The 27,857-nt window shown below is 33.5% G+C and overlaps 1 protein-coding gene across 1 annotated transcript in view; it reads right to left on the reverse strand.

Moving 5' to 3' along the window:
• KLHL1 (kelch like family member 1) overlaps window positions 1–27,857 on the reverse strand; it is a 376,159-nt gene that overhangs the window by 95,226 nt on the left and 253,076 nt on the right. The window contains exon 6 of the mRNA XM_047720111.1: window positions 24,395–24,581. Coding sequence (XP_047576067.1) covers window positions 24,395–24,581 — 187 coding nt within the window. The remainder of the gene's footprint in view (window positions 1–24,394; window positions 24,582–27,857) is intronic.

Genomic DNA, 27,857 nt, shown 5'->3' on the forward strand with positions numbered 1-27,857 from the left:
CTCAGGTCATGATCTCAGGGTCCTGGATCGAGCCCTGCATCGGGCTCTCTGCTTGGTGGGGAGGCTGCTTCTCCCTCTCTCTCTTCCTGCCTCTCTGCCTACTTGTGACCTCTCTCTCTCTGTCATATAAATAAAATCTTAAAAAAAAAATAAAATAGTAACATTAAGATAGTATTTAGTGAATACTTCTTATGCTCTAAGATTTACATGTATTAGTATATTTAATTTTTTTTAATTTAATTTTATTTTTCCAGTGTTCCAAGGTTCATTTTTTATGCACCACACCCCGTGCTCCATGCAATACATGCCCTTCTTAATACCCACCACCAGGTTCACCCATCCCCCGTGCTCCAAAACCCTCAGTTTGTTTCTTGGAGTCCACAGTCTCTCATGGTTCATTCCCCCCTCTGATTTACCCCAATTCACTTTTCCTTTTCTTCTTCTAATGTCCTCCATGTTATTCCTTATGCTCCACAAGTAAGTGAAACCATATGAGAAGTATATTTAATTTTTATTAAAAACTGATGACATAGGTATTATTATTATTATGCCAAATTTATAGAAAAGATGAATCAGCAAAAGCTTTAGTAAAGTGCTCAGTATGTCTCAGATAATAACTAGTGGACCCACAATATTAACCTGGCTCTAGAACCCACTCTGATAAACACAACTTTTTACCACTTAGCCTGGTTATAGGACAAATTAATCGCACTTAATACATGCTGAAGGCAGAGTTTTATAAATGCCCTTTCCTGAGTTTGAATGACCTATTTCCCAGAACCTGGGAATGTGATAAGAAATCACTCCATTGGATTGTTATGCTGTCACAGTTCACCTTAATCTAGGAAGATAACCTGGTCACATGAACCCTTGAAAATGGGAGATATTTCTCTGGCTAGTTGCAGAAAGGGAAGTCAAAGAGATTTGAAGCATGAGCAGGACTTGAGCTGCTGGTTTGAAGATGGAAGGGATAGAGGTGACCTCTAGGTGACCAGAGTGTCCCTCACCTGACAGCCAGCAAGGAAGAAGTGCCTCAGTTCTACCACAGGAAACAAATTCTGTCAGCAGTCTGAATGAGCTTGGAAAATGGCCTCCAGCTCTGGATGAGAGCACAATCTAGCCAATACTTTGATTTTAGCCTTTTGAGACCTTGAGCATATAATCTAGACATGCCATCCTAGATTTATGATTTACAGAACATGAGCTAAAAGATGAGGGTTGTTTTAAACTACTGTTCGTGGTAATTTGTTACAGCAGCAATAAAGTATACTTTGTTTTAATTTGTATTTAAAAAAATTTATTAAGTATTTGTTTTCCAAATTGAATAAACATAACATTGTATTAGATATAATGCAAATACAAAAGTATTTTCCTCCTGACAAAACAAACAGCAGGCTCCTGTCTCAAAATATCAAACTGAGAAAAAGTGCTCAAGATATTATCTGGGTCTCTTTAGAGTTGTTCATTATACAGCCGTATGTGATTAAATTGGGAACAACAGGAATTAATATTTGTACCTTCCACTTTGGCATGACTGATAGCAGGACTTACTCCAGAGTCTATAATTCAAATACCTTGAGCACAGCACAGAATAAAATGATAATAGTTTTCTGAACTATTATCATAGTTCAGAAATAATGTCACAAAAAAGCTCCTAGAAAGAAGATAAAGCTCCTTTATTCAACTCAACAGAAAGGCCCTCGAGTCTTCTCAGAAAACCTTTGTACTATAATTCTAATGCCATATTAGTAAGCTCAGTTACCCAACTCACAAGATTTTTTACAAACCAGCAAATGAGAGTGAGCTGGAGCAATTGAAAGCAGCAAAAACTGACAGTGAAGGAGAAACCAGAACAAATTATGTTGTTTTAACCAAAATAGAACACTCATTCACAGCTATTAAACAAAAAACACATTTTTTTTGCCTAAAGACTTTGGCACCAACACTGACGGTGATCTTGATGCCATCAAATCATTCAGAAAAGGTTAAATTATGTCAGATGTATTCTTTTTAAGGAAACAATACATATGGAGAAGCATAATGGAAAAATTTTAAAGCAAAGTTTTTTTTGTTTTTTTTTTTTTTGCTTTTTTTAGGATACTTCAATATAAAACTTCAAGCTTTAAAGAAAATAGCAATATAAGGAATGACTTATTTCTTGAATTTTTCATGGAATAAGCTTTCCATTGACTTTCATGTGTCGAGATGCTTATGAAAAATATAGCTTTGGGATAACATTCTTACACATATAAAAGATATCTCTGCAGGGAAAATATTTTTCAAAGGCAAATAGATCATTACTTTGTAGGTAGTTTGTTATGTTTTATATGGATGGGATTGTAAACATTTCCTAATCATCATGATAATTTTATATGTGCCAAATAAACCAACAAAATTGCTCATTTGTCCCTTTTTTAATTATAAGCCTTTTATAAGTGGTAATAGACTGATACACAGCTATGAATAGATAAAAATCTAAATATTTTTCATTAAGCTTAATGCTACATTTTGAGGTAGATATATAAATTTCAAAAATCTAGCATTATATTTAATTTAAACTAATTTCAATCAGTTCAAGAATTCCAAAGGATGTCAACTGTCTTATTCATAGTCAAGAGAAACAAAAGTATGGAACATAATTTTTATTCTTTGTATTTTATGTAATAATCACCTTAATAACTAAAAATTATTACCATTAAAATCTTAGAAAAAATTAAGTATTTCTAGAAGTTGGCAAGTCAGATAAGCAAAATGCAAAAAACAGTGTAATTTCTTTAGAAAAAATTCTATTCACCTAGATTGTGTAAAGAACCTATTTAAAATAACACCACTAAAAATGATTATCTAAAAATCAGCAAGACAGATGCCAGACTTAGATAAAGAAAAAAATTAAAACTTTATTGAAAGATGTTAATTTGAATCAATAGAAAGAATCATACTAATTTAAATAAGATAGCTTGTTGGCAGAAATGTGAATTATTATCTTCTATGATCACAATATGATATTTGTACAAGGTACTTATGAACTTTTGCTTGTATCACTCTGCAAACTCAAATGTAAATATTAAAAATACACTTTTTAAAGATTTTATTTATTTATTTGAAAGAGAGAGAGTATGATGAGAGGGGAGAAGTCAGAGGGAGCAGCAGACTCCCTGCTGAGCAGAGATTCTGATGTGGAACTCGATCCCAGGACTCGAGGATCATGACCTGAGCCAAAGGCAGTTGCTTAACCCACTGAGCCATCCAGGTGCACCTAGTGATTTTTTTAAAAAGTGCTTTATGAGGGGTGCCTGGGTTGCTCAGTGGGTTAAGCCTCTGCCTTCGGCTCAGGTCATGATCTCAGGGTCCTGGGATTGAGCCCCGCATTGGGCTCTCTACTCAGCAGTGAGCCTGCTTCCTCCTCTCTCTCTGCCTGCCTGTCTGCCTACTTGTGATCTCTATCTGTCAAATAAATAAATAAAATCTTAAAAAAAATTTTTTTTTTAAGTGCTTTATGACAAAGGAAAAGAGCTGTATTCATGAATTGGAAGTAAAAGCCAGAAATAACACTAATGCACTTGATATTTATAATATAATAAAAAATCTGTCTTAATCAATGGAAAACATTTTATTATTTAAAAAGGTTTTTAAGGGGCTCCTGGGTGGCTCAGTGGGTTAAAGCCTCTGCCTTCAGCTCAGGTCATGATCCCAGAGTCCTGGGATCGGTCCCCCCATTGGACTCTCTGCTAGGTGGGGAGCCTGCTTGCCCCTCTCTCTCTCTGCCTGCCTCTCTACCTACTTGTGATCTATCTGTCAAATAAATAAATAAATAAAGTCTTTTAAAAAAATAAATAAAAAGGTTTTTAAGATAATTAGTTATCCTTTAGAGAAAAATAAACAAATAAACTTGGATTCCTGCCTTACTCTTCATACAGGAATGCACTTGGGATGAACCAGTGACTAAAGCCCAGGACACAAAGCCACAGAACCCACCAAATGGTTCTTTTCTCAAGATTCCACACATATTAACAGAGACAGGGAGATTTTATGTAAATTGTCCTGGATTACACTTTACTAAAACCTTAAATGTCCTAGAAGATAAAAAAGCTGGTGATGAGCACTGGGTGTAATACACAACTAATGAATCATTGAACACTACATCAAAAACTAATGATGTACTATATGTTGGCTAATTGAACATAATAATAAAAAATTAATTAAAAAAACAGGTGATTTATTTTTATTTCTAGGTGGACTTCAGATCAAATGTCCATGAGGTAAAACCCTATGACCCAGAAGTTAAAAAGTAAGTATTAATATATATATATATGATTACCAATCATCTGAATAAAAAAAAGTTACATCAAAATGCACAAAAAAGAAACAAAACAAAACAAAAAGACTGAAAACATTAACAAAAACTTGTTATAAATCTAGCAAAGGGTGAATATCCTTGATAAATAAAAAGGCTTTAGAGATCAAGAAGTAAATTAGAAACATTAAAATAGTGATATGATAATGATATTAGCAGGTGATTAGTGGGAAAGTGATATGAGTAACATGTAAATATCAGAAAATTTAGTTAAGCTTTCTAATAAATAACCTTATTAGATTTATAGCAGATTTAGAAAATGAATAATTTTGACATTGACATCAAAACCAGCTGGTTGACATTAAATTGATGTAGAGTGTGTGAGTGTGTGTGTGTGTTTTGAGTGTGTATAATAAAATATATAGTAAATTTAGGAAATGGGGAGAGTTGAATTTTTATTTGTAACTTCCTATTTTAAGTATTTTTTCATAAATATGTCTTAACTCTGTAACTGAAATACTTTCTTTTTTAAAATTTTTAAAAAGATTTTATTTATTATTTGACAGAGAGAGAGAGAGACCACAAGTAGGCACAGAGGCAGGCAAAGAGAAGGGAAAGCAGGCTCCCCACTGAGCAGAGAGCAGAGAGCCCCAAGCGGGGCTCGATTCCAGGACCCAGACACCGTGACCTAGGCCAAAGGCAGAGGTTCAACCCACTGAGTTACCCAGGCACCCCTAATTTCTTTTTTTTTCTTTTTTTTTTTTAAGATTTTATTTATTTTATTTGACAGAGATTACAAGTAGGCAGAGAGGCAGGCAGAGAGAGAGAGGAGGAAGCAGGCTCCCCGCTGAACAGAGAGTCCGATGCGGGGCTCGATCCCAGGACCCTGGGACCATGACCTGAGCCGAAGGCAGAGGCTTTAACCCACTGAGCCACCCAGGTGCCCCTAATTTCTTTTTAAAAGAAGATTTTGATGAGGGTGCCTGGGTGGGTCGGTTGGTTGAGCAACTGCTTCCTGCTCAGGTCATGATCCTGGGGTCCGGGGGTAGAGTCCCACATCAGGGGTGCCTGCTCAGTGGTAAGCCTGCCTCTCCCTCTGGCCCTCCACTCCTTGTGCTTTCTCTTTCTTGTTCTTTCTCTCAAATAAATAAATACAATCTTAAAAAATAAAATGAAAGGAGCTTTTGCTGTTGCTAACAATGACATAGGAAAGAGACTTAAAAAGATAATCCAAAATTGTAGTTATTAAATTTCTATCACTATTACTTAGCTATCTTTTTACAGCACAGAGCTCATATATTAAAATAACCTTATAGCAAAAGAACATATGTATAAAGCATTATTACAAGTATAGTTTTTTTCGTTTTTTAGTAAATACTCATTAAACATAAACTCATTTATTTAACATTTTCAAATTGAATATTTATTTTCACAGCTAACATTTGCCAAAATGAACCAAATCCTTGCTATTTAGATTATTAAGTACCCTATGACATAATTAATACTTCCCATATAATATATATTAGAATTTTTCTAACCTTTGTTGAAAATGTGGGTATCAGTGAATGAAAGGAAAAATGAATGTCATGACAATTGGATTCTAGTCTATTACTGACTGTATAATAAAAATACCACTCACTGAAATGCCTTTTCATAAGTATAGTAAAATAACATTAGGTCTTCTTGATCTCCACCTAAACTATACACCCTTGGGAAATATATTTTTGCCTTTTACTTAAATGAGTACCCACTTTACAAAGATGTATTAATTGAAGACTCTCTGTGATCTCCTGATATTTGCTCATTTAAAGTAAAGCCTTATATTAGTACCACATTAAGTGAAAGTGTAGCAACTTCTACTTATCTTTAAATCTCTTACTTCTCAAAATAAGTAAATAAGTAAATAAATAAATAAATAATCTCTCACTTCTCATTCTCTGTAAATCTCTATCATAGAAGTAACTTAAAGTAGCCCTGAGGAGTCCTTCTTTGCCAGGGTAGAGCTACACATTGGAGAATTAAGATCTGGTTTATATGAAACATATGTACAAACACACAGACTTATTCCCCTTGGATCTGCAAAAGGAGACTACATTTAGAAGACAGATGTATTTATTATCATTTGCTATATATTCACAGGAAAAGTGATCAAAAAGAATGTACTGAGTGCCCCATAATTTATGGTTATGTTTATGTAGGCATTTTACCATAACACCTTAATTTATTAGTCAATCCACATTCAGAGAAAGATCTGTAAATGTACAGTGATGTGGCTCAAGTTCTCTCACTACTAAAAGGAGAAATAAAGTTATAATCAGACTGAATTTTGAAGAATTTGACTTACAATTTTAATCCTGGTTCATCCTCAGAAGATAGACCAAAAAGTTACAACCAAGAAACCAAAAGAACATAACATATTAAAGCACTAAGCTTTCTTTCCGAGTATGGGGCTCTACTGACAACTGATTCACTTTTCACCGGAAAGAGCCTTCTTTCACTTTTCAATAAAGAACACAGCTTCCACAGACTCTTAATTCTAGAGAACAAACGGATGGTCATCAGGGCAGGGGGGAAGTGGGAAGATGGGGGTTAAACAGGTTATGGACATTACGGAGTGCTCTTGTGGTGGGCACAGTGTTGAATCGCTATACTGTGCAGCTGAAGCTAATACAACACTGTATGTTAACGAACTGGAATTAAAATAAAAACTTAAAAAAAAAAAAAAGAGAGCAGTACTTCCCGGGCTGAAAGTCCTTGTCTATAGGCTCCTTGAGAATGATATAAACAACCAGATTTTAACCTAACACATAAGCATCTCTGAATTTGAAGAATGTTAAGGAAGCTGATGCCTTGACTTTACTTTGTTCTTCTCCCAAGACCCTCGGGCAAGTACGATTCTCCCCTTAAATATCTGCTAGCAGCCCACTAAATAGACACCTGTGCCAGAAGACAATGCTTTGTATCTGAAAAACAAACTGGGCTGAGGCTAACATGACATTATCCATAGTTTTGAGTTGTTTCTATAATTTTGTGCAGACTGATGACCTTGAACTGGTAAACCTCCAATGGTATGCTTCAGGTTCAAAGAAAACATACTGAAGTAGAACCAAAGTGACTGAATGAAGTTACTGAGGCAGACATCAAGTAGGGCAGTACTCAGAGGACAAAGATGAAAGAATAAGCTTTCTGCCATTATATGGCTTTTCTTCAGGAGAAGTCATATAGTATTTTAAAGTTACTTCACCCACCTAATTGCAAATGCTCAGGTTTCTCTGACAGAGTTATAAATGAATCATTGATGATTACTATTAAGTTAAATGCTTTAAAAATTATTCAGTTGTAGAATTGCAGTATTTAAAAGCTGTTCGTTTTAAAGCTTTTGATAGTGAAGCTTGTCTATCTCAAGCCAAGGAAGTAAAAATCAGGTCAACATAGTTAATTCCACCAATTTCATTTTCTATTTTTCCTTTTTAATAATGCTTATAATGATGCAGTGTGAAGAGACAAATTCAGGATAAAATAACCTGGTCAAGTCCTTTGAATAATTTTATTCAATAATTTTATTCAAGTCCTTTGGATAAAAAAAGACAAATATCAGGAGCTTATCCCTAAAGTTAGATAGTTTAATTTAAAAAAATATATATATGAAAATCCAGGACACACATTAAATTTTAAATGCCATAATAATATGTGCTCTATAATCAAATGATTCAATAAAAAATCTTAAGGAAATTAAGGTTTTTATTTTACAGTTAAGAATTAATGCTTTTCCCTCCTTTAAGGTTTTTTTAAATCAACATTCTTCTTATTAGTTTCATTAAGAAAATTTTCTTTCCGTTCACATGAAATATGTAGGGAAGGCTGTCTGATCGATCAGACACCTGGCTGTTAATGAAAATCAATAATTGACATGGGGCTGCAACTAGGCCGTCAACGAGGAGGCAAGGAAAACATGTTGAAATAAAAGACTATACACTCAGTCCATCGTGATCTAAGTAAGAGAAGAATCACTGCTCCTGTGATCTTGCCACCAGTGTATTTGCTTACCTTTAGCTTCCATTTATCATTCACAGCTGTCATGTGTGAGATGATAAACAGAATATATAATACTTCAATTTTATTATTATTTTCTCTCTTTTCCCTCCAAAGCATACCCATTTGGAAAATTCTCAGCTTTTAACCTTCTGCTCCCTCTTTTTTTTTTTTTTAAGATTTTATTTATTTATTTGACAGACAGAGATCACAAGTAGGCAGAGAGGCACGCAGAGGGGGAGGGAAAGCAGGCTCCCCACTGAGCAAGGAGCCCGAGGTGGGACTTGATCCCAGGACCCTGGGATCATGACCTGAGCCGAAGGCAGATGCTTAACCAAGTGAGACACCCAGGCGCCCGTCTGCTCACTCTTTCTTTGGAACTAAAATAGTTGACCCATGAACAATACTGGGTTGAAATATGTGGGTCCTACAGGTGGATTTTTCTTTTTATTTGACACAGTACAGGACTGCAATTGTATTTTCTCTCTCATGATTTTCTTAATAACATTCTCTTTTCTCCAGCTTACTTTATTGTAAGAATACAGAATATAATGCGCATACAAAATCCATGTAAATTGACTGTTTATGTTATTGGTAAGGCTTCTGGTCAACACTGGGCTATTAGTAATTCAGTTTTGGGGAAGTCAAAAGTTATATATGAATTTTCAACTGTGCAGGGGTCAGTGCCCCAACTTCGCCATTTTTCCAGGGTCAGCTGTAGTCTCTTATACATGGCTTCCTCTAAGCCAGAGGGACCTCTGCTCGCCAGCTATGTTCCTGTAAATAGGAAAGCACACTGCGATTGCTTTGTGTCAAGAAGAAAGCAGTGCCTATCAAAAATCTTAATTCCCCTTCAGCCAAAGCTAAAGAGGACTGCTGCTTCATAGACTAATGCTTACAAGAATGACCTTGCAGTGGCCATCAACCTCACACCCCAACATTTTAGTCCTATTTCTGTGTATCGAGCAGCATGATTCTATAATATCTCCTCAAATACAGTCTTTGCTTTGCATGGTTCTGATATGCATGAATTTTAGTTTCCATGGTTTAGTTAAATAACACTAATCCCCCAACAGATTTCAGATACCACAATATGTTAACAGTGAGTAATTACGTAAAACACAAACTTTGCCTCTAGCTCTTTAGTGCACAAATCACTACTTAAAAATAACAGATGTATATCAGGATCAGTGACCAATCACGTCTCTTCTCTCCAAGTTTGTCAAGTGATTGTTCATTGCATTTCTGTTATTGAGTTCATGCACAGGCTGTTGTGTCACCTGTCTCCTAGTGATAAACTCACTGTCATTTAGAGCTGGAGGGAAAGGATAATTGGAGAGAGAATTGCCTAAGAAAGGGGTGAGTGGAGCATAAAGTGAAATTACAGTAGAATCACAGACTTTCATATCCTGTTGGTTGTGGATTGCCTCTGGAGTTCTATCCCCATCCTATACTTTTTTCAGTATTGGGCTGCCAGTGCAAGGGCCATGCAATCTGAGCTCTCTTAGGTAGATAAGCAGGGAGACGAGGAGGTCACTTGTGGTGGAACCTTGTAAACATGCACAGAAACTGTCCTTTTGACCTGCCAATACCTTAAAGGTGGGTCAAGGGAATGTGGCATTTGGCACTACAAGTTTCCTACAGATACTGTAGAGAGATTTATTTTCTTCTGTAGGTGGGGTTGGAAAGCTTTTTCTATAAAGGGCCAGACAGCAAAAAATGTAGTCTGTGGGTCTCCTTATGGGTCTCTTTGTTGTAACCATATGGTTATTATAGAGTGAATGCAGCTATAAACAATCGGCAAACAAATGAGAGAGGCTCAATAAAACTTTATAGCTACTGAAATATGAATTTCACAAAATGCAAATATTCACTAAATGCATCACTAAATATTATTCTTCTTTTCAATGATTATAATGTAAAAACCAAAGCCATACATAACAGATAGAGGGCTAAATTTGGCCTGTGGGCCATAGTTTTTGCCAACCTTTGCTCTTAGAATGCCAATATAAGAGAAATATTTGGAGAAAATGGCACTTGGCAAATGTTTGTTGGTTATAATAAATCAAATAAATCTTCATTTTTTTTAGAGGAAAAAAACAAATTACCATATAGTAATGTGTGTGTCAGATCTAACTCATTAGAGCGGCCTCCCCCCAGCCAATAGTCATACAATGGCAACATGGGCCTTCAGCCTATACTCCTTATCCTGCTTTCTTCACTTTATATTTCTCCATAACTAGTCATCACATGAGTGATTTCATACTAACGTGTATGCTTGTTTATTGCCTCCTGAACATAATTTAAGCTACAACAGGCCAGAGACGTTTACTATTTAGTACCAGCACTAAAAACAGTGACTAGAAGTTAGTATGAATACATGTAGCAGAATTAGATTATTCAAAAAGAGTGAGTTGGTCATCTGAGAACCTAAGAAATGCTGAAGAACCAGCTATAGAAGGGAGACAATTACAGTCTAATTTCATAATTAATACTTTCCAATAATTGAGGCAAAGATTAAAAAAAAAAATCTGTTTTTTCCTAATTTAGGAGAAAAAGCAATATTAGCAAAATTATCAGAAAATCACATTTTCTTTCCAAAATGTAAACACCTATATAAAAATTATAGTTAGACCACCAAATATATGAAACTGTTATTTATTCATGCCCATGCTTCAGAGGTAGACATTGACAATGGCCACCTATAGAGATTCTTGTAAACAAGAAACTTAAAGGGAAATTGGAATTATGTATAACAAAAATATCTTTAACTAGAATCTTATGACAATAGATAAAGTAAAGCTTAAAAATAGTATATGTGAAAATAATTCATTTGTATAATTGCTATAAAATATACTTAATTTTACTATCCTTATAGTAAAGAATAAATCTGTTTTTAAACTCTTATCTGGATAAAGATTAAATTAATACTGACATTCAAGTTTTGAAGCAAAAGCATAGCTATATGCTTTTATAAGTGAACTCATGTTTTTCATAAACTTCCTTTTAAAAGAAGCTTAGTCTAAAAGTCAGAAGCTTACTACTGTGATGTTTCTTAGTTAACTACTTAGGGTTGGGTTTGTTCCATGAGCCATAAATGCCTCAACACCAATGGTTTAATTATGAACAAAAATTTACCATCAATGAATAAATATAACACTTCAAAATACTACTCCCACCATCACTTATTGAATCAATTGTTTTTTGCATGTGTTCCTGTTGATATTTCTCACAGTGTCTCAGAAATATGTAACATAATTCTCACTCTCTATATGTAGGGACACCAACATTTGGAATACTTACTTATCTTATTAAAGATCATAAAGCTCACAGAGCTCTGTTTCAGTTTTACCAAAATTAGTAAATGTCATGCACCAAAAGGTATTTGGAGTTGTTGGTGAGGAGTGAGGCCTTGAAGTCTGTAGGTAAGCCACAAGTGTTAAAATAATTAAAATTGTTTTTTTGAAAACCCCTTACATTTTGAGTAAATGTACATTAATATGGGCTCCCATAAATATGTGCACATGCATATGTGTAGTATGTACTTACAAATGTATATAATTATATTTTCAAAAGTTTAATACTAGCATGGAAACTTATTTTTTAGTTTGGAAACTTATTTTTTGGTTTGGTGTTTTGTTTTTGATAGAAAATGGAATATTCAATTTTTTGTTTATAATTTTCTTTAATAGTTAAAAAAAGTAGTTAATTAGATGTACAACTAAACTTCCACATGACACAGATACTGGGGATTTCTGAGGTATCAACATTCACTTTTCCCATCTCATGCTTACTCGACAGAAATTGAAATTGACAATACCCTCCCCATTGAAATTATTATCTCCCTCTCTCAACAGGTATGGTTGGATTCCTTGAGTAATATGTAAAGTTAATATGACTCCATTGTAATAACATCAATTAAATGTGCCTATCCCCTTTGGTGTTTATTCATGCATTTTACTCTTGCTATTAAATCACCTCTTGGTGGATATATCATTATGTGTATAGATCATTATCTACAAATATGCATTTGTATTTCTAAACCACATTAATGCTGTATGATCTTAAAAGAATTCCTCAAAATCATACATCAAGACTACCTGAGTGTAAAACAGAACTAACATAAAATTCTTCAAAAGCTTTGACATTAAGTAAAATTACATCCTATAATTCTGGTATATCAAGTAATATTTCATATTCATAAAAAAATGCCAAAAAGCCCAGGTTGCACATGTGAAATGTTATTATTAGTAGAACACAAACCATGAAAAAGCAAATAGGTTTAGACATAATGAAAACAGCACTTTTTATGATTTATTTAGTCACATATTTATGTAGTTTATGAAAATAGCACTTTTTGTGATTTATTTAGTCACATATTTATGTAGTTTTCAAGAAGGAAACATTTTCAGTGATGTTTTACACACATATTTTTTGCAAATCTTGAGTCATAATATCAGCTTATGTATCTCAAACATAAATGTGCAGTGGCTGCAAAAATATTGTACATGGTTGTTGACAGCAGCCTTATTTGTAATAGCTAACACTAAGAAGATCCCAGATGCTCATCAATAATAAAATGGATAAACAGTTATTATTAAATAATTAGAAAGAATGAACTATTGGTATATACAACCTCCTGGATGAATCATCAAAACATTATATTGTTTCATAGAAACCTTAAAGAATATGAAATGTGTGATTACATTCATATGAAGTTCAAGAATAGGCCAAACTAATTTAAGTTGAAAAAAATTTTAAGGAGTGGTTCTTTTTGGAGATGTGGAAGCTGGGGCCTAATTGAAAGGGGTATGAGGGAACTGTCTGGGGGCAATGGTAATGTTCTAAATCTTGTTAGGGGTTTGAATTATATAGATACATATATTTGGCAAAACGCATTGAAGGAAACACAAGATTTATGCATTTTAGTATATGTTATTTTTACCTAAAAGCTCTAAAATATATTGAAATCTAGTAATACTGAGCATGCCAGTGTTTTTAGGATAAAGTGTATCTATGGCTACAACTTTGAATTCATTAAAAACTTTGATGGATGAGCTTACAATTAACTATAAAATTGGCTGAGTATATAGATGCTCACTTTATGATTCTTTTAACTTCTATGTGCTCAAAAATTTTATAAAATTTTGGGAAAAATAAAATAATTAAAAACATGTTTTCAATGTAACTGGATTGGTGTAATAAAAGTGGTAAGCACGAAATGCTGAGACATTACAAAAGATGGACAATATGCAGCTAAGGGGCGGGCAGATAGTGAAGTAGGGTTAGACAAACGAAGGAAGGGGTGATTAAAGGAGTAAGACACTGAAGCAAAAGGCAATGTTTATGTATGGACCATACTGCAACTAGTGTAAAGCTTCAACACTGAGGAAATGAGTTGTGAAATTTGATAAAGATTAGAGGTAATCTATCAAGACATTTTTGATGGAGAGAAAATAGGAAAAAATTAAACCTGTTGGTTAAATCTGACATGGTAGACAGTGAAGGATAAATATACTGATAAGGAATGGGCTCTACCTGGAAGATGGGGACTAATGGATATTTTTATTTATTATTATTATTATTATTATTATCATCATCATCATCATCATCATCATTATTTTGCATTTTAGTGATTATACTAGAAATCAGGATTAACTGATTTGCCAGTAGTGAGCTGGAGAGAGACCGGAGGTAGGAAGATCTTTATGTAGTTCATTTATACGTTGTAAGAAAAAACACTTCATTTGAGAAACACGTGTGTTACCCCAGATCTGTGGCATAAGGCGATAAAGCTTCAACCAATGTAGTGGAAATGCTGATGTAAATCAGACAGGCTATGATAACTGATTAGCTATGGAAGGCAGAGCAATTCTGATGACAGACGTTTGAAGCCACATTAGATGGAAATATTGCTGACAGGGTGTATTCTAGACAGGATATTAATGATTTTTTTATAGTAGGAAATATAATCACCTTGTCTGAATCGTAGAACTTTTATTTAATAATTATACCATGTGTTACAGAGTCACAGAAAAGTAGGAATTTTACTTTTCATATCTGGAAGTTGCTCTATTCACATGGATAATTTATTCTTTGAAGAAATAATATAGACATAAAAGTTAAATAAAAAAGAATAATTTGAAACACTTATAATAAGAAATTTTTATTTTAAAAACAATATACGAAGGGCATCTGGGTGGCTCAGTTAGTTAAGTGCCTGCCTTCTGCTTAGGTAATGATCTCAGGGTCCAGGGATCAAGTCCTGCATCAGGCTTTCTGCTCAGTGGAGAGCCTGCTTCTCCCTCTCCCTTTGTTGCTCCCCCTGCTTGTGAGCTCTCTCTCTCTCTCTCTCTGTGTCAAATAAATAAATCTTAATCACAATATATGAAATGTGAACCTTATAAATTTGTTTTCATGTATCTAAGTTTTCTGGAGATAAAGCAAATGCATGTCTTTGTTATTTAAAAATACTAGTTTAATAGTTCTCCATACCTATCCTTAGAATAAAATTTAAAATACAGTCAGAATTCTTATGAAATGTCTGTATTACATTTTGAAGATATGTTATTGAAATGTAAAGCTTATGAGAACTTGATCAAATAGAGAATTTTAAATTAAGGGGAAATAGTTAAAATATTTATAATTCTGTGTGCATCAAAACTAATTTACAAAACATCAAAGAGAAATAAATATAATAGAGAATATTTTATATTTTCAATTGCATACTTTCTTATATTCCTAATGTGTTCTCCAGAGAACTAGTCCTAACATTCAGTAAAATCCTAATGAAAAATCACATACTAAGAATTAAAAGTATGTCAGGCTTTTATACTGGCATTTTAAAAAGTCACTTTGAGCACAACTCATCATTAATAGGTTAAGTGTGGGCAAAAGGGTAGAAGACATAACACAGATTTCAGAACTACACAGATCTCTGCATTTAAATTCTACCTAAACATACTTAGTGAAAGGTAGAAATTAAGAATGTTTCTGAACTTTTGTTAAAATCAAATGATCAGGAATATACTCAACGTGTTTGTTGTACAAAGTAAGTGAAATTTATATATGGTGGTTCTTAGAATTAGGTATTGAAAATACATCATTGATGAAGTGATTTTATCATTCCTAAATGTTCAGTTACTGGAGACAGATAGAGATTCATAATATTGTCTTCTGCTTGAAGGGTCATATTAGGAAAATTATTCAGGCAATAGCAATCTTCTACTTATAGTCTGTTTTTCAGATCCTCAAATGATTACAAATAAAGGAGAATTTCATATGAATACAAAGATTATATTGATCAATGTTACACTTAAAAGTTAATGCTTCATATATATGTACGTATGAGATTTGTTCATTTTAGACATCTATTAAGATCAGTTAAATAAGTTGTAATTTAAATATGGCAAATATTTGCTGAAAGTATACTAGAAGTAACAATGTACCTGAAGTTAGAAATGTAAAGTTCTGGGGGTACCTGGATGGCTTAGTCCATTAAGCATCAGACCCTTGATTTTGGCTCAGGTCATGATCTCAAGTAATGAGATCAAGCCCCTTGTTGGGTTCCATGCTGTGTGCAGAGCCTGCTTAATATTCTTTCTATCTCCTTCTGCCCCTCCATCCCTCTCCCCACTCTCTAAAACAAACAAACAAACAAACAAACAAACAAACAAAAAACAAAACCAGAAATTCCTTTCTCCAGTTTGCTTATAAATCAGGAAAGGGAGTTAATATATTAGAACAGATAAACTCATGAATTTAAACTTGTAGCTCTGAATATTTGCTAATGATCCTTCAGAACCAAGACATGTATCAATTTCTAATTAAGCTCTGGTATGAGTTTTAGTTACATTTTCTATCAGAAGAATGTGGGGGGATTTAATCAAATTGTTAGTGAGTCACCATCTACATTGTAACAGAGCTCTTCTAATTTATTACAGGATCTAATTTAATACTTTGAGTTAGAATTATAATCTCTATTTTAGAGATTTTAAAGTTATATTTCAATAGTATTGTCAAATTTGTGAATACTCAAAAATTATTTAACCACGGATATGTCAATGATCAACTTTATAAATACGTGAAAGGGAGGAAAAAGTCAGGTTGCCAATAGTTGAATTCTAAACAAAATATATTCCATAAAGGATAGGACATAAAACAAGTGAAATAATCTATGGAGAAAAATTCTAAATTGAAAGAGAAAGGTGCCTTCTGTTGATTGGAGAACAGAAGACATGCTGTTGTGCCCTCTCGTTATAACACCAATACAACCTGGGCAAATTACAACAATAACACTGTTTTTTTTTTTTTTTTTTTTTTTTTTGCATTTCTGGATTTAAATGAGAGTGAGAAAAAAACTACAAGGGCACAACCAAGTAGCTGAAAGAACAGAGAGGTAAAACCTGGGAGAGAACTAAGGAGTACAGAAGTCAGCCCTTCCCTGGGGCGGATGTCTGTGCTTGTGAAAGGATCAGCATCACTTGCCTGGGGCCTAAATGAAGCAGAAGATAACCAGAGACTTTGCATGAAGTCTGGAGCTTTGAAGAGGGCTGACTGGGCTCATGTCAGTGGTGCCCCTGGTTCTTGGCTGAAGCTAACTCATCCTCGCTAGACAAAAGCATCCCCAAATTAGGTCCTCCACAGGTCCCCAGAGCAAATGAAATTAACTATAACTTCAAAATAATATTACCCAACAAAAAAGAACCAAACTAACAAAAATGAGACTTCTTGGAAATAACAGACAACAGGTTTAGACACTCAAACTTTAGATGTTGAAATTACTCATTACAGGATATAAATTAAATATGTAAAACATTTAAGTAACTAATCAGTGAAAATAAAACATAAGTAAGATGAGAATATAAAAGATTATTTTATAAGTCTCAAACAAAAGAGAGAACTTTCAGAAATAGGAATTGTTGAAATTACAAATCCACAGGAGCCTCTGGTTTTAACTACGATTCTGATTCACAAGTCCCTTGAGGCTGAGGGCCCTGGCAATACTCATGGGTTCAGACTTCTTGGGAGTCTCCTGGAGTGGGAAGACCCTAACTGCAGTTCTAGACAACCAAAGCCCTTACAACCCTAGACTCAAAAAAGAGCATGACAGAGCATTGTTGCTTGTCTTCTCTGTGCATTTGCTGAGCCCTAAGACATATCTGAAATCCAGGCAGAAGAGGAAGCTGAATGCTAGAAATGAGGTAGAGCTCATCCTTCTGAAAATAAAAGGGTATTTAGGGCCCACCATGGACGAATGGCTTTTATATAAAGATTGGAAAGGAACCAGGAATAAAGTAGCTCTCACAAATACTACATCATAGTCTCAAATCGTCCAATCCTGAATTGGAGGAAGGGATTTCCTCTTAACTCAGGAGTGTCTGCCAAAAGGAAAGTAAATTCTCTTTGAGAGACAACTTAATGTTATCCACAATCTACATATATTTTCATATACAAGAGGCATCATTCCTCCAGAAATTCCTAAGTAATGCTGTGTTACTTGTTAGATATCTACAGCAAATTTGTAAAATATTAGCATTCTTCCTCTTAACAAAAATGAAAGTTTCACACCGTAAACTATTCCTACTGGACTTTCTATTATATGGTAAAGGCAATTAGCTCATAATACTGAAATAAAATTTATAATAATTAGAAAAGAAGGAACTAATATGTCCTTCTATATCATTCTATAAATGATTTTATACATAAAAATTCAGTATACAAAAACTCACTTTCACTTTTAAGAGAAATAAAAATAAAATGGCAAGAAATGGGAATTTTCATTGTATAATTTTTTCTACTATTGTTATGCTAGAAAATTTTTATAAGTTTTTTTAAGGCAAAAAACTGGTTGAGAAGACAAACTGTCACTACTCTATAATTTAGTGGTACTATAAATTCTTATAAACTTTCTGGAAAGATATTAGCTCATATGTTACAACAGCTTTACCTTCCCACCCAATAATTTTTCATTTTGTAATCTTTATAAAGAACACTCAAAAGTTAGGAAAAACTCCTAATGCATGCAGATGCTGATGATGGCATTATTTACAGAAAAAAAGCATTGAATTCCACCAACTGTTTAATACTAAGCTTAAGCTAAAAAAAAAAAATCTGTGGGATTTCCATGTGAATAAGAATTAGTAAGATTCTTGATATAATGTATTTTAAAAAGTTAATAAAATATAAATTTACAGGGGCACCTGGGTGGCTTAGTGGGTTAAAGCCTCTGCCTTTAGCTCAGGTCATGATCCCAGGGTCCTGGGATCGAGCCCCAAATTAGGCTCTCTGCTCAGGAGTGATCCTGCTTCCCCCTCTCTCTCTGCCTGCCTCTCTATTTACTTGTGATCTCTCTCTCTGTCAAATAAATAAATAAAATCTTTGGGGGCACCTGGGTGGCTCAGTGGGTTAAAGCCTCTGCCTTCAGCTTAGGTCATGATCCCAGGGTCCTGGGATTGAGCCCCGCATCGATCTCTGCTCCGCAGCGAGCCTGCTTCCCTTCCTCTCTCTCTGCCTGCCTCTCTGCCTACTTGTGATCTCTGTCAAATAAATAATAAATTAAAAAAAAAATCTTTGAAAAAAATATAAACTTACACATATAAATAATGAGTAAAAGCAACAAGAATAACAATTTTAAGAAGGTTAATAAATTCACATATATTTATATGTTATACCTATCTAGAGAATCACAGAGATTTTATGAGGACAAGTGTTAATAGGTATGTCTCTATATAAATGTAGATATATAGTTAGGGCTGTACACACTCACGCACATGTACATTAAAATTTGAGAAAGGAAATATACCACTCTGTTAACAATGATTGTACTTAAGTTATAAGCCGATTTTTCTTATCTATACTATTATATATTTATCAGATTTTCAATACATGCTTTAGTAGAAAGAAGTTATCTCTAAGAAAGTACTGTTTGGATCAATACAAAACCAAACTATTCCTTTTTCTAAGGAATTGTCTAATAATCAGTCAATATCAGAATATGAATCTAATAACAATATTTTGATGCAAATATTTTTTATTAATCACTACCACCAAATTTTATTTCATAGTTTACATGAATCACACATAAGTGTTAAGTCAATCTAAGCACTTGAAAGTGATTAGTTTTACTTTTAAATCAACCTTCTAAAATATTTATGATTACTGTGTGATTTGTAACAAAATTCTTACCAAAAAACAACAAATTGATCAGTATAGTTTACTGCATTGATTTAAATCCATATTTGATTTCAGTTGACATTTAAAGAAAATCATTCTCCTTATAAAAACAGCTTGTATTTATTGCTTCTTAAAAATCATATTTAGTTTTCTGTCTCCTCATTTCTCAATTCAAAGTAGAACAAATATTAATTCTTTTTTTTTTTTAAGATTTTATTTATTCGACAGAGAGAAATCACAAGTAGGCAGAGAGGCAGGCAGAGAGAGAGAGGAGGAAGCAGGCTTCCCACCAAGGAGAGAGCCCGATGCGGGGCTCGATCCCAGGACCCTGGGATCACGACCTGAGCTGAAGGCAGAGGCTTTAACCCTCTGAGCCACCCAGGAACCCCACAAATATTAATTCTTATAATAATGTTTTAATTGGCTTTAAAATATGCTATAAATTACGAAGTTCTTAAAGATTTATTTTTCAGTATTTTCCTGTTATAGAAATCAATTAAATCGTACTTTCTAAAACACATTACAAACATCTATGTATGGCTTGATTCTTTTTTCTCCTTGGTTCATCATTTTTGAATGTTCATATTAGCATAAAAGGCATTTACCATACACATGATATAAATATAAATGTCATTTATATGAATATCTTATTCCTTTCCCTGTGTCATATCACTGTTATTTCACAGAACTTGGATAATCTCCTGTCTCCAAAGTGCCTACACCGCTTGGCCTTGTTCCAGATGATTAGGAAGAGTCCCTTTGGTACCAAACATATTGGAATACTTTGTTATGTTTTAGTCTAATCTAATGCTTCATCTCATTTAATGAATATAATTTTTACAGAAATGGATATAATGTTGAGGAAGGGTAAAGTATACTAAAGTTTTTTTTTTTTTTTTTAAGATTTTATTTATTTATTTGACACACAGAGAGAGAGAGAGATCACCAGTAGGCAGAGAGGCAGGCCGAGAGAGATGGGGAAGTAGGCTCCCTGCTGAGTAGAGAGCCCGATGTGGGGCTCGATCCCAGAACCCTGAAATCATGACCTGAGCCTAAGGCAGAGGCTTAACCCACTAAGCCACCCAGGCCCCCCTATACTAGAGATTTTAAGTGAAACTCCTGGATTTGAATGGGCATCTCTCTGATTTCAAAGACTGCTTTCTCCACTAGGAACATCATCAGCCTTCTAAAACCTCTGTAGTTTCAAGTCAGAATTGATCCTGTAAAGTTTCTCACTGAAGCCCACTGTGTCTCTCCTCCACTAACCACCATGCTTTCATTTCCCTACTGGCTATAATTCAGCCATAAGGGATTTCTTTCCATTTTTTTTTTTTTCTTTTGAAGATGTCACTTTTCTCAACTAGAAACCTTCACATTTGATATACCTAGAGTCTGGAATTTACCACCAAGATCATCCTTCCATTCCAACTTTCCTAGATTAGACCAGGTCTGCTCCAAGGGCATTATACTCATTCTACTTGCCATTTCCTTCTTGTAACATTCATTTTGTAAATATTTTGTTTATTATTTGTTTTCCCAGATTAACTTGGTAGCTCTGCGAGGTAGGGGTTATATTCATAATGTTCACCATGGTACACAGGTTCTTAATGCAGAACCTGGCACAAAATAGATGTGCAAAAGATTTGCATCAGCGCTGAATGCTTATAAATATGATTATAAGAAGGGAGAGAGGAGAGGCCAGTGCTCTGAATTTTCATGTCTGTGGAAGATCTGCCAGAATTGTGTCTATAGTTTATCTATCTCATTTGATATCATCTGAATCTTAGTAATTATCTAGCTGAAGAGGAATTCCAACTAAATGTTTATACAGCCCTTTATAAGCCACAATATAAATATGTCAATAATTGAAAAAACACCAAGTGTTAAATATTGTATTCATTTTCAAATTAATCATGCCAAGTAAGTTTCAACTTTTTGCTGTAAGTTTTTCTTTGGGTTATTCTCTCTCTCTCTCTTTTTCACATTTTATTCCCTTTTCCTCATTACCTGCTAAGAAAACACAATTTTAAGATAAAATCTTAATGCCTATTTAAAGATAAAAGCTAATAAGGTGTAGAAAGCACTATTAAAGCAGTAAAAGCATGATACAAATAGGAGGGATTACTGTGAAAATGTTCTGTTTGCTCTTTAAATCCCTTGAAACATTGGGCTTTTATAAATTTCTGCTTCACTAGGAAAAATGGGTTCTCTGAGGTTTGGTATTAAGTATTAGATTTTTAGCTAAGTTTATGGGATAGTAATATCTCATTCCCATAGGACTAAGGATATAGTGAAATTTCTTAAATGTTCCTTCAAATAATTTTTTCCATTGTATTGCTGATTTAACCTGGAATAGCTGTTCAGACTTCCTATATTATCACATTCTTTTAAGCCTCTAACTTACTGAATATGTGCAACAATAACTAAATTGTTGGTATTACTCAATTCTAGAGTGAGACTTAGAATCCCCAAGAAAGATAATTAAAAAAAAACTGCATTGAGAAATTCAAACGCTGGCAACAGGTTAACCCAGTAGACTCCATAGTCTCATATTCTTTTGTGCTACAACAATTTGAAGTCACCAGATTTAAAAATTCAAATTTAGTCATGTTCTTTGGTTCTCTAATGGCATAGTAATTTTGTCCACTTTAATTTATGCTTATTATTCACTACTAATTAAAGGCAAGCCAGATTCAATAAATGTTCTTCCTCTACCTTCTCTTTCTCATCCCCTTCCTACCCCTCCTACTCCTTTCCCCTTTTCCTTCTCTTCTTGCCCTTTTTTTTTTCTTTAGAAAAAAAAAATATTATGTGCAGATTTACAAGTGGAATTGATCTTGTATGGGCATTCTTCCTGTAGAATACAGTTTCTTTCAAAATGATTTTCACTCATTTGACTTTAAAATTTGGTAACTATTATAAAACCACTACCATTTATAAAATCTGAGACTTGTGTATATTTATTGAAAGCCATGGAAATCAGGGTATTTATTTTTACAGATACAATGAACATATTATAATGTTAAAATAAAGTTTGCATTCTTCTGCTATAAGAGATGACTATGTCATGTGGTGTATGTCATTTGATATTTATTACTGTCATAAGGACAACATGGGTATAGGTTACTAGATTTGTTGTCTTAGCTTGAAAAATTTCTTCAGAATTTTAGTATAAGTTCTAATGATTTTTATCAGATTTGTACCTGATATTTTCTATTTCACCACTTTAAAAAAAGGGATTTGAACCACACTTTTTGAAAATGTCTGACATGTTCTTTTATGTAATGACATATATTATAGGATCAGCAAAAAATGGAGGGAGAGAAGGAGGGAAAGAGAGATGAAGCCATTTCCCTACTTCCTAAAGCAACAAATTATTTACCCCTTTTAACTGACAGTTTTATATATACATAATATATAACATAGATATCGTATATACAAAATATATGTAAGTGGAAATAGAAATTCTCTAGTGCTCATTTAATGTGATGATTACTAAAAATCAATGTCCCAGTAAACAGAAAGTAAACTTCTCAAAAAAATTAGACTAGTGAAAACCACATAATGGCCACAAAGTATCTTCATGACAGACAAAAACATGGAATTATATGTCTTTCCCGATCAATCACTTAAAGTGTTTTCTTTTAGCTGCTATATTGGGATCGCACTTAACAATGGTGAAGTAAGTTTAGTTGCTTCCTTTTTTAATTTTTATTTTTTTAGATTTTATTTATTTATTTGAGAGAGAGAGAGACACAGAGAGTATGGGAGGGGCAGAGGGAGAGGGACAAGCAGACTCCACTGAGCACAGAGCATAGACCTGAAGGTGGGGCTTGACCCCAGAACCCTGAGACCATGACCTGAGTCAAAACCAGGAGTTGGAGGCTTAAATGACTGAGACCCCCAGGCATCCCTTGTTGTTTCCTTCTATTTCTTTAATAACAAAGTTCTTCAATAGAGATCAAACATGTATGTATAGTCTGTTGTTGTCAACTATGTATATTGTGGATTAGGGCACCTGGGTGGCTCAGTCAGTTAAGAGTCTGCCTTTGGCTCAGGATCCTGGGATGGACCCCACTTCCAATCTACCTCCTTGCTCAGCAGAGAGTCTGTTTCTCCCTGTCCCTCTCCACCCTCCACCTGCCCCCAGCTCATGCTCTCTCTCTCTCTCTCTCTCTCTCTCTCTATATATATATATATATATATAGAGAGAGAGAGAGAGAGAGAGAGCGAGCAGATAATTATATCACTTACCAGACACAAACGTATGGCAGTTGTATTTGTCTTGTGTATCACATAAGACAACCTGAAGACAAATATTCATGGAACATTTTCCAAGAACTATAGAAAAGTAAGAATGAAACCTTCAAATGTATGTGTTCAACTTTTAAATGAATCATTCACTTCCTTCTGAAGGGCCTAATTGGTAATCACCATTAAGTTTCTGAAGTATAACTGCCACTATGTATAGTTGTCTATCTATTTGTTGGGCTTACATATGAGATTCTAAATGCCTCAAAAGAAACTCTGTTCTTCATAATATTGCTCTCGGCCAGCATGTGACTGGCACATTACATTTTCTTTGCTTGGAATTGAAATACAATTGTCAATATATCCAACACATTATTTGGCCTGTGTTTTGTAAGTGCTTTAAATCCCCATTTCATTTCATATGAAGTCTGGCCCATAATGCACAAGAGATAAAGGCTTTAAAGATGAATAATAAGCAGAAGCAGCAAACACAGAAGAGGTGTTATTTGGATTTTTCCCTTAATATTAAATCTTAACATAGAAAACATGTGAGTTTCATTGGTGTTATACAGATTACAGTATTAAGATCATGCCATGGTATGATACAGGGTGTATATTATATAGAGATGAAGAATTGTATACCTTTGTTGTTATCCATTCCTCCTACTGCATACAGAGTTCCAACAGTAGATTTTCTAGGTTTAGTTCTTGGACTTTGCATTAAAGTTCTTCTTTCTGGCAATAGATGATACTTCATTGCTTCCAGAATCAGCTTCTGACATTCCAGATCATTCTTAAATAATGCATGGTTTTCTAGGTCAGCCAGTATCTGTGAATAATACATGATCACTGTCAATAATGTTTTTATAGGAATGAGTATATGACATCAGTAGTTAAAATTAGAAGCTTAATGCCTGTGATATTACCCATGTATTGAGAGGGATGAAGAATGTAATAACAACTAATTACATTGATAAATAAAAATAAATGAGTATAATGGAAGACCTTCCATGAGAAGCAGAATGGATTTTATTTTCTATTCAATACTATTTATTGTCATTTTATGACACAGAGTTTAAAGGAACTTCCAGAAATCATTTTTTCCATTCCTTTTCCTCTTTTTTTTTTTAAAGATTTTATTTATTTATTTGACAGAGAGAAATCACAAGTAGGCAGAGAGGCAAGCAGAGAGAGAGGAGGAAGCAGGCTCCCCGCCAAGCAGAGAGACCGATACAGGGCTCGATCCCAGGACCCTGCGATCATGACCTGAGCCGAAGGCAGAGGCTTTAACCCACTGAGCCACCCAGGAGCCCCCATTCCTTTTCCTCTTAAGAAACCTGTTTATAAATTGAATATAGTTGGCTATGTTGGCCATAAACCTGTACAGCAAAGGAAATTAAAAAATAACCTTTAACAAATTCATGGTAACAACCTTCGTAAATTTCATTTATTCATTTTAAGATATTCCAGGTATAATTTAAACCCTTTTTAAATTTAAAAAAAATCAATAAAAATGAAAACAATTATTCTTATCTTTTTTTTTTTTTTTTTTTTTTAAAGATTTTATTTATTTATTTGACATAGAGATAGATCACAAGGAGGCAGAGAGGCAGGCAGAGAGAGAGGAGGAAGCAGGCTCCCCGCTGAGCAGAGAGCCCGATGCGGGCCTCGATTCCAGGACTCTGGGACCATGACCTGAGCCGAAGGCAGAGGCTTTAACCCACTGAGCCACCCAGGCGCCCTATTCTTATCTCTTTAAGAATGCAAGCAGATGGAAAGTAGTATAGTAGACAAGGTAAAATTTCCAATAGTGAAATTAAGAACTTTTATACCAAAAATCCAGCACCTCAGGGAGGAATAGAGTGAGATCAGCTGTTTGAAGCTGTAGTATGTGTCTGTTTTGCTACACCAGGGTTTCATCCCCCCAGATTCTTTTGTGTACATTTCTTTGAGCACATACAAAACATCTTTTCTTTTCCTCCTCTTCTGTTTTTCTTTAGACTCTCTTTTTTTCTGGATTCTTTCAGGATCACTTTCTCTTTCTTCATGAATGAATGTTTCATTTCAAGTGACAGTTAAATCTGTCACATAACTTTAGAAAATTAAGAAGCTGAAAATTTAATATTAATACACTGACCTTTACATCCACATTGATAAGAAACTTTACCACATCTGGACACAAATATGTATTGAATGAATAAGTTAATGTAGGATAGCAGCATATAACTAAATAATTAGATTTCACATTTTAACCTTAATTAAGTAAATTTATTCAGCCATTGTGATGCATACATTGTTGGAGTTGACAAGAAGAACATAAAAACACAGAAAATAATGAATGTAACATGTGAGAAAGAACAATACCTTTGAGGCTGAATGGGAATGTAATGTATTAGAGCTACCAAAATACTTTGGAATATAGAAGGGAAGATGTTCAACTAAATTCTTGGCTTCATTGCGTTTTTTACATACTGAAATCTTAGTTGCCTTCTTACCCACTTTCATTCCAAACACTAAACAAGAAAAAGAATTTTTTTTTTTTTAATGTTATGGAATAGGATAGGAGATCTCTAATGGGCTTTTTTTTCTTTTTCTTTTTTTTAAGGACTACTATTTTACTCTTTTAGTAACTTAAAAAAAAAAAAATAACCGCCCAAGAGTATATCTATTTCCAATAAGATCCTAGTGATCTTTATAAAGTAAAAGAAAAAAAAGTATTTTAATATGACTTTTGGTCATCTGGGTATCAAAGTCTATTTGATCTACATATAAACCTTTTCCTCTCCTTAAAAGGAAAACATTTAGGTTTTCTGGTGATAAATGTATATATGGCTGAACTTGGCTCCCATCATTTTTCTCTTCTTCTCTCCCTTTTACACCTTTTTGGAGAAACGGGATTAGTTGATCATAAGAAACTATTCTTAGTAGCACACTCTAGGAATATCTTATCCAGATAAACAGTTAAATACAAAATTTAAGGGGTAAAAAGAGAAAAAAAGTTGGAAAAAAAAAAAGAAAAAATTCAAAAGATATGTGCTTCATTTGTGTATTTTTTTTTCTTGGAAAACTATAACTCATAATGAGTTCAATTGGAAGTTTGCGTAAAGGTTTAGGCTTTAGATAAATAGATTCATGGCATAGATGTAAATATTTTATAAGTTTGACCTATGGGTACATAGTGTCACTTACATTAAAAGGAGTTCATACAGTAGTCCCAATATGTAGATGACTCTTTGAACTAATTAGAGTGGATTTGTTTTAACTTAAAAATACCTCTATGCCTTCTTTTATATTTTTTCAACATGTTAAAAATAAGGTTAGTATAATATTTAAATAAATACAAGACGGGTTATTTTTTTATTTTAAAGTTTAAAAAATTTGCACATTAGTTGTATGGGTTCGAAGTTATAATTTTTAATAAACAGTTTAGGATTACCAAAATATAAAATTGTTTAGTAAGTTGTATCTTTTCTAAAGTTTCAGTCTTGTGAATTCTTGTAGTCCTGTATATCAAACAGGTCACTGAATTTGGCTTATAGTTTTTATTTCTTCAGAAAACCTTAAGACAATAGATTAATATTAAATTAATTTTAAAAGATTAGTGTTTAAATACAGTTTTGATTTCTAAGAAAAGTCACATTAGACACTGAAATATTTCTAACTTTTCCTAGTTCTTTATTTTATATATATAAAATGGACATAGATTAACAGAATGTGCAACATGATAAAGCCAACCTTAAAAATATAATTTTATTACTTACATGAATGGCTAAATATCTATATGTTTCTAAATGCATAATGCAGAAATAAATAAGGATTCTTTCAAATTTTTCATTAAAAGTAGGTAATTGTAAAAGAAAATTTAAGGAATTTCACCAAAATACAGTATCAGAGGACAGTCAACCTTATTTATATTATTATTTATAATATTATATATTAATAAATATATATTAATAATTATATTAATAATAATAAGTATCATTATTTATAATAGTTTCAAATAATACTTTTTAAAGGGAAATAATTGCTCAATGTTCATAGATGTATGCATAATGAAAAATATTATAAATTATTTCAAAGTATGACAAGGAAGATATACAAAATA

The sequence above is a fragment of the Lutra lutra genome, chromosome 3, assembly GCF_902655055.1.
Source record: "Lutra lutra chromosome 3, mLutLut1.2, whole genome shotgun sequence".
NCBI lineage: Eukaryota > Metazoa > Chordata > Mammalia > Carnivora > Mustelidae > Lutra > Lutra lutra.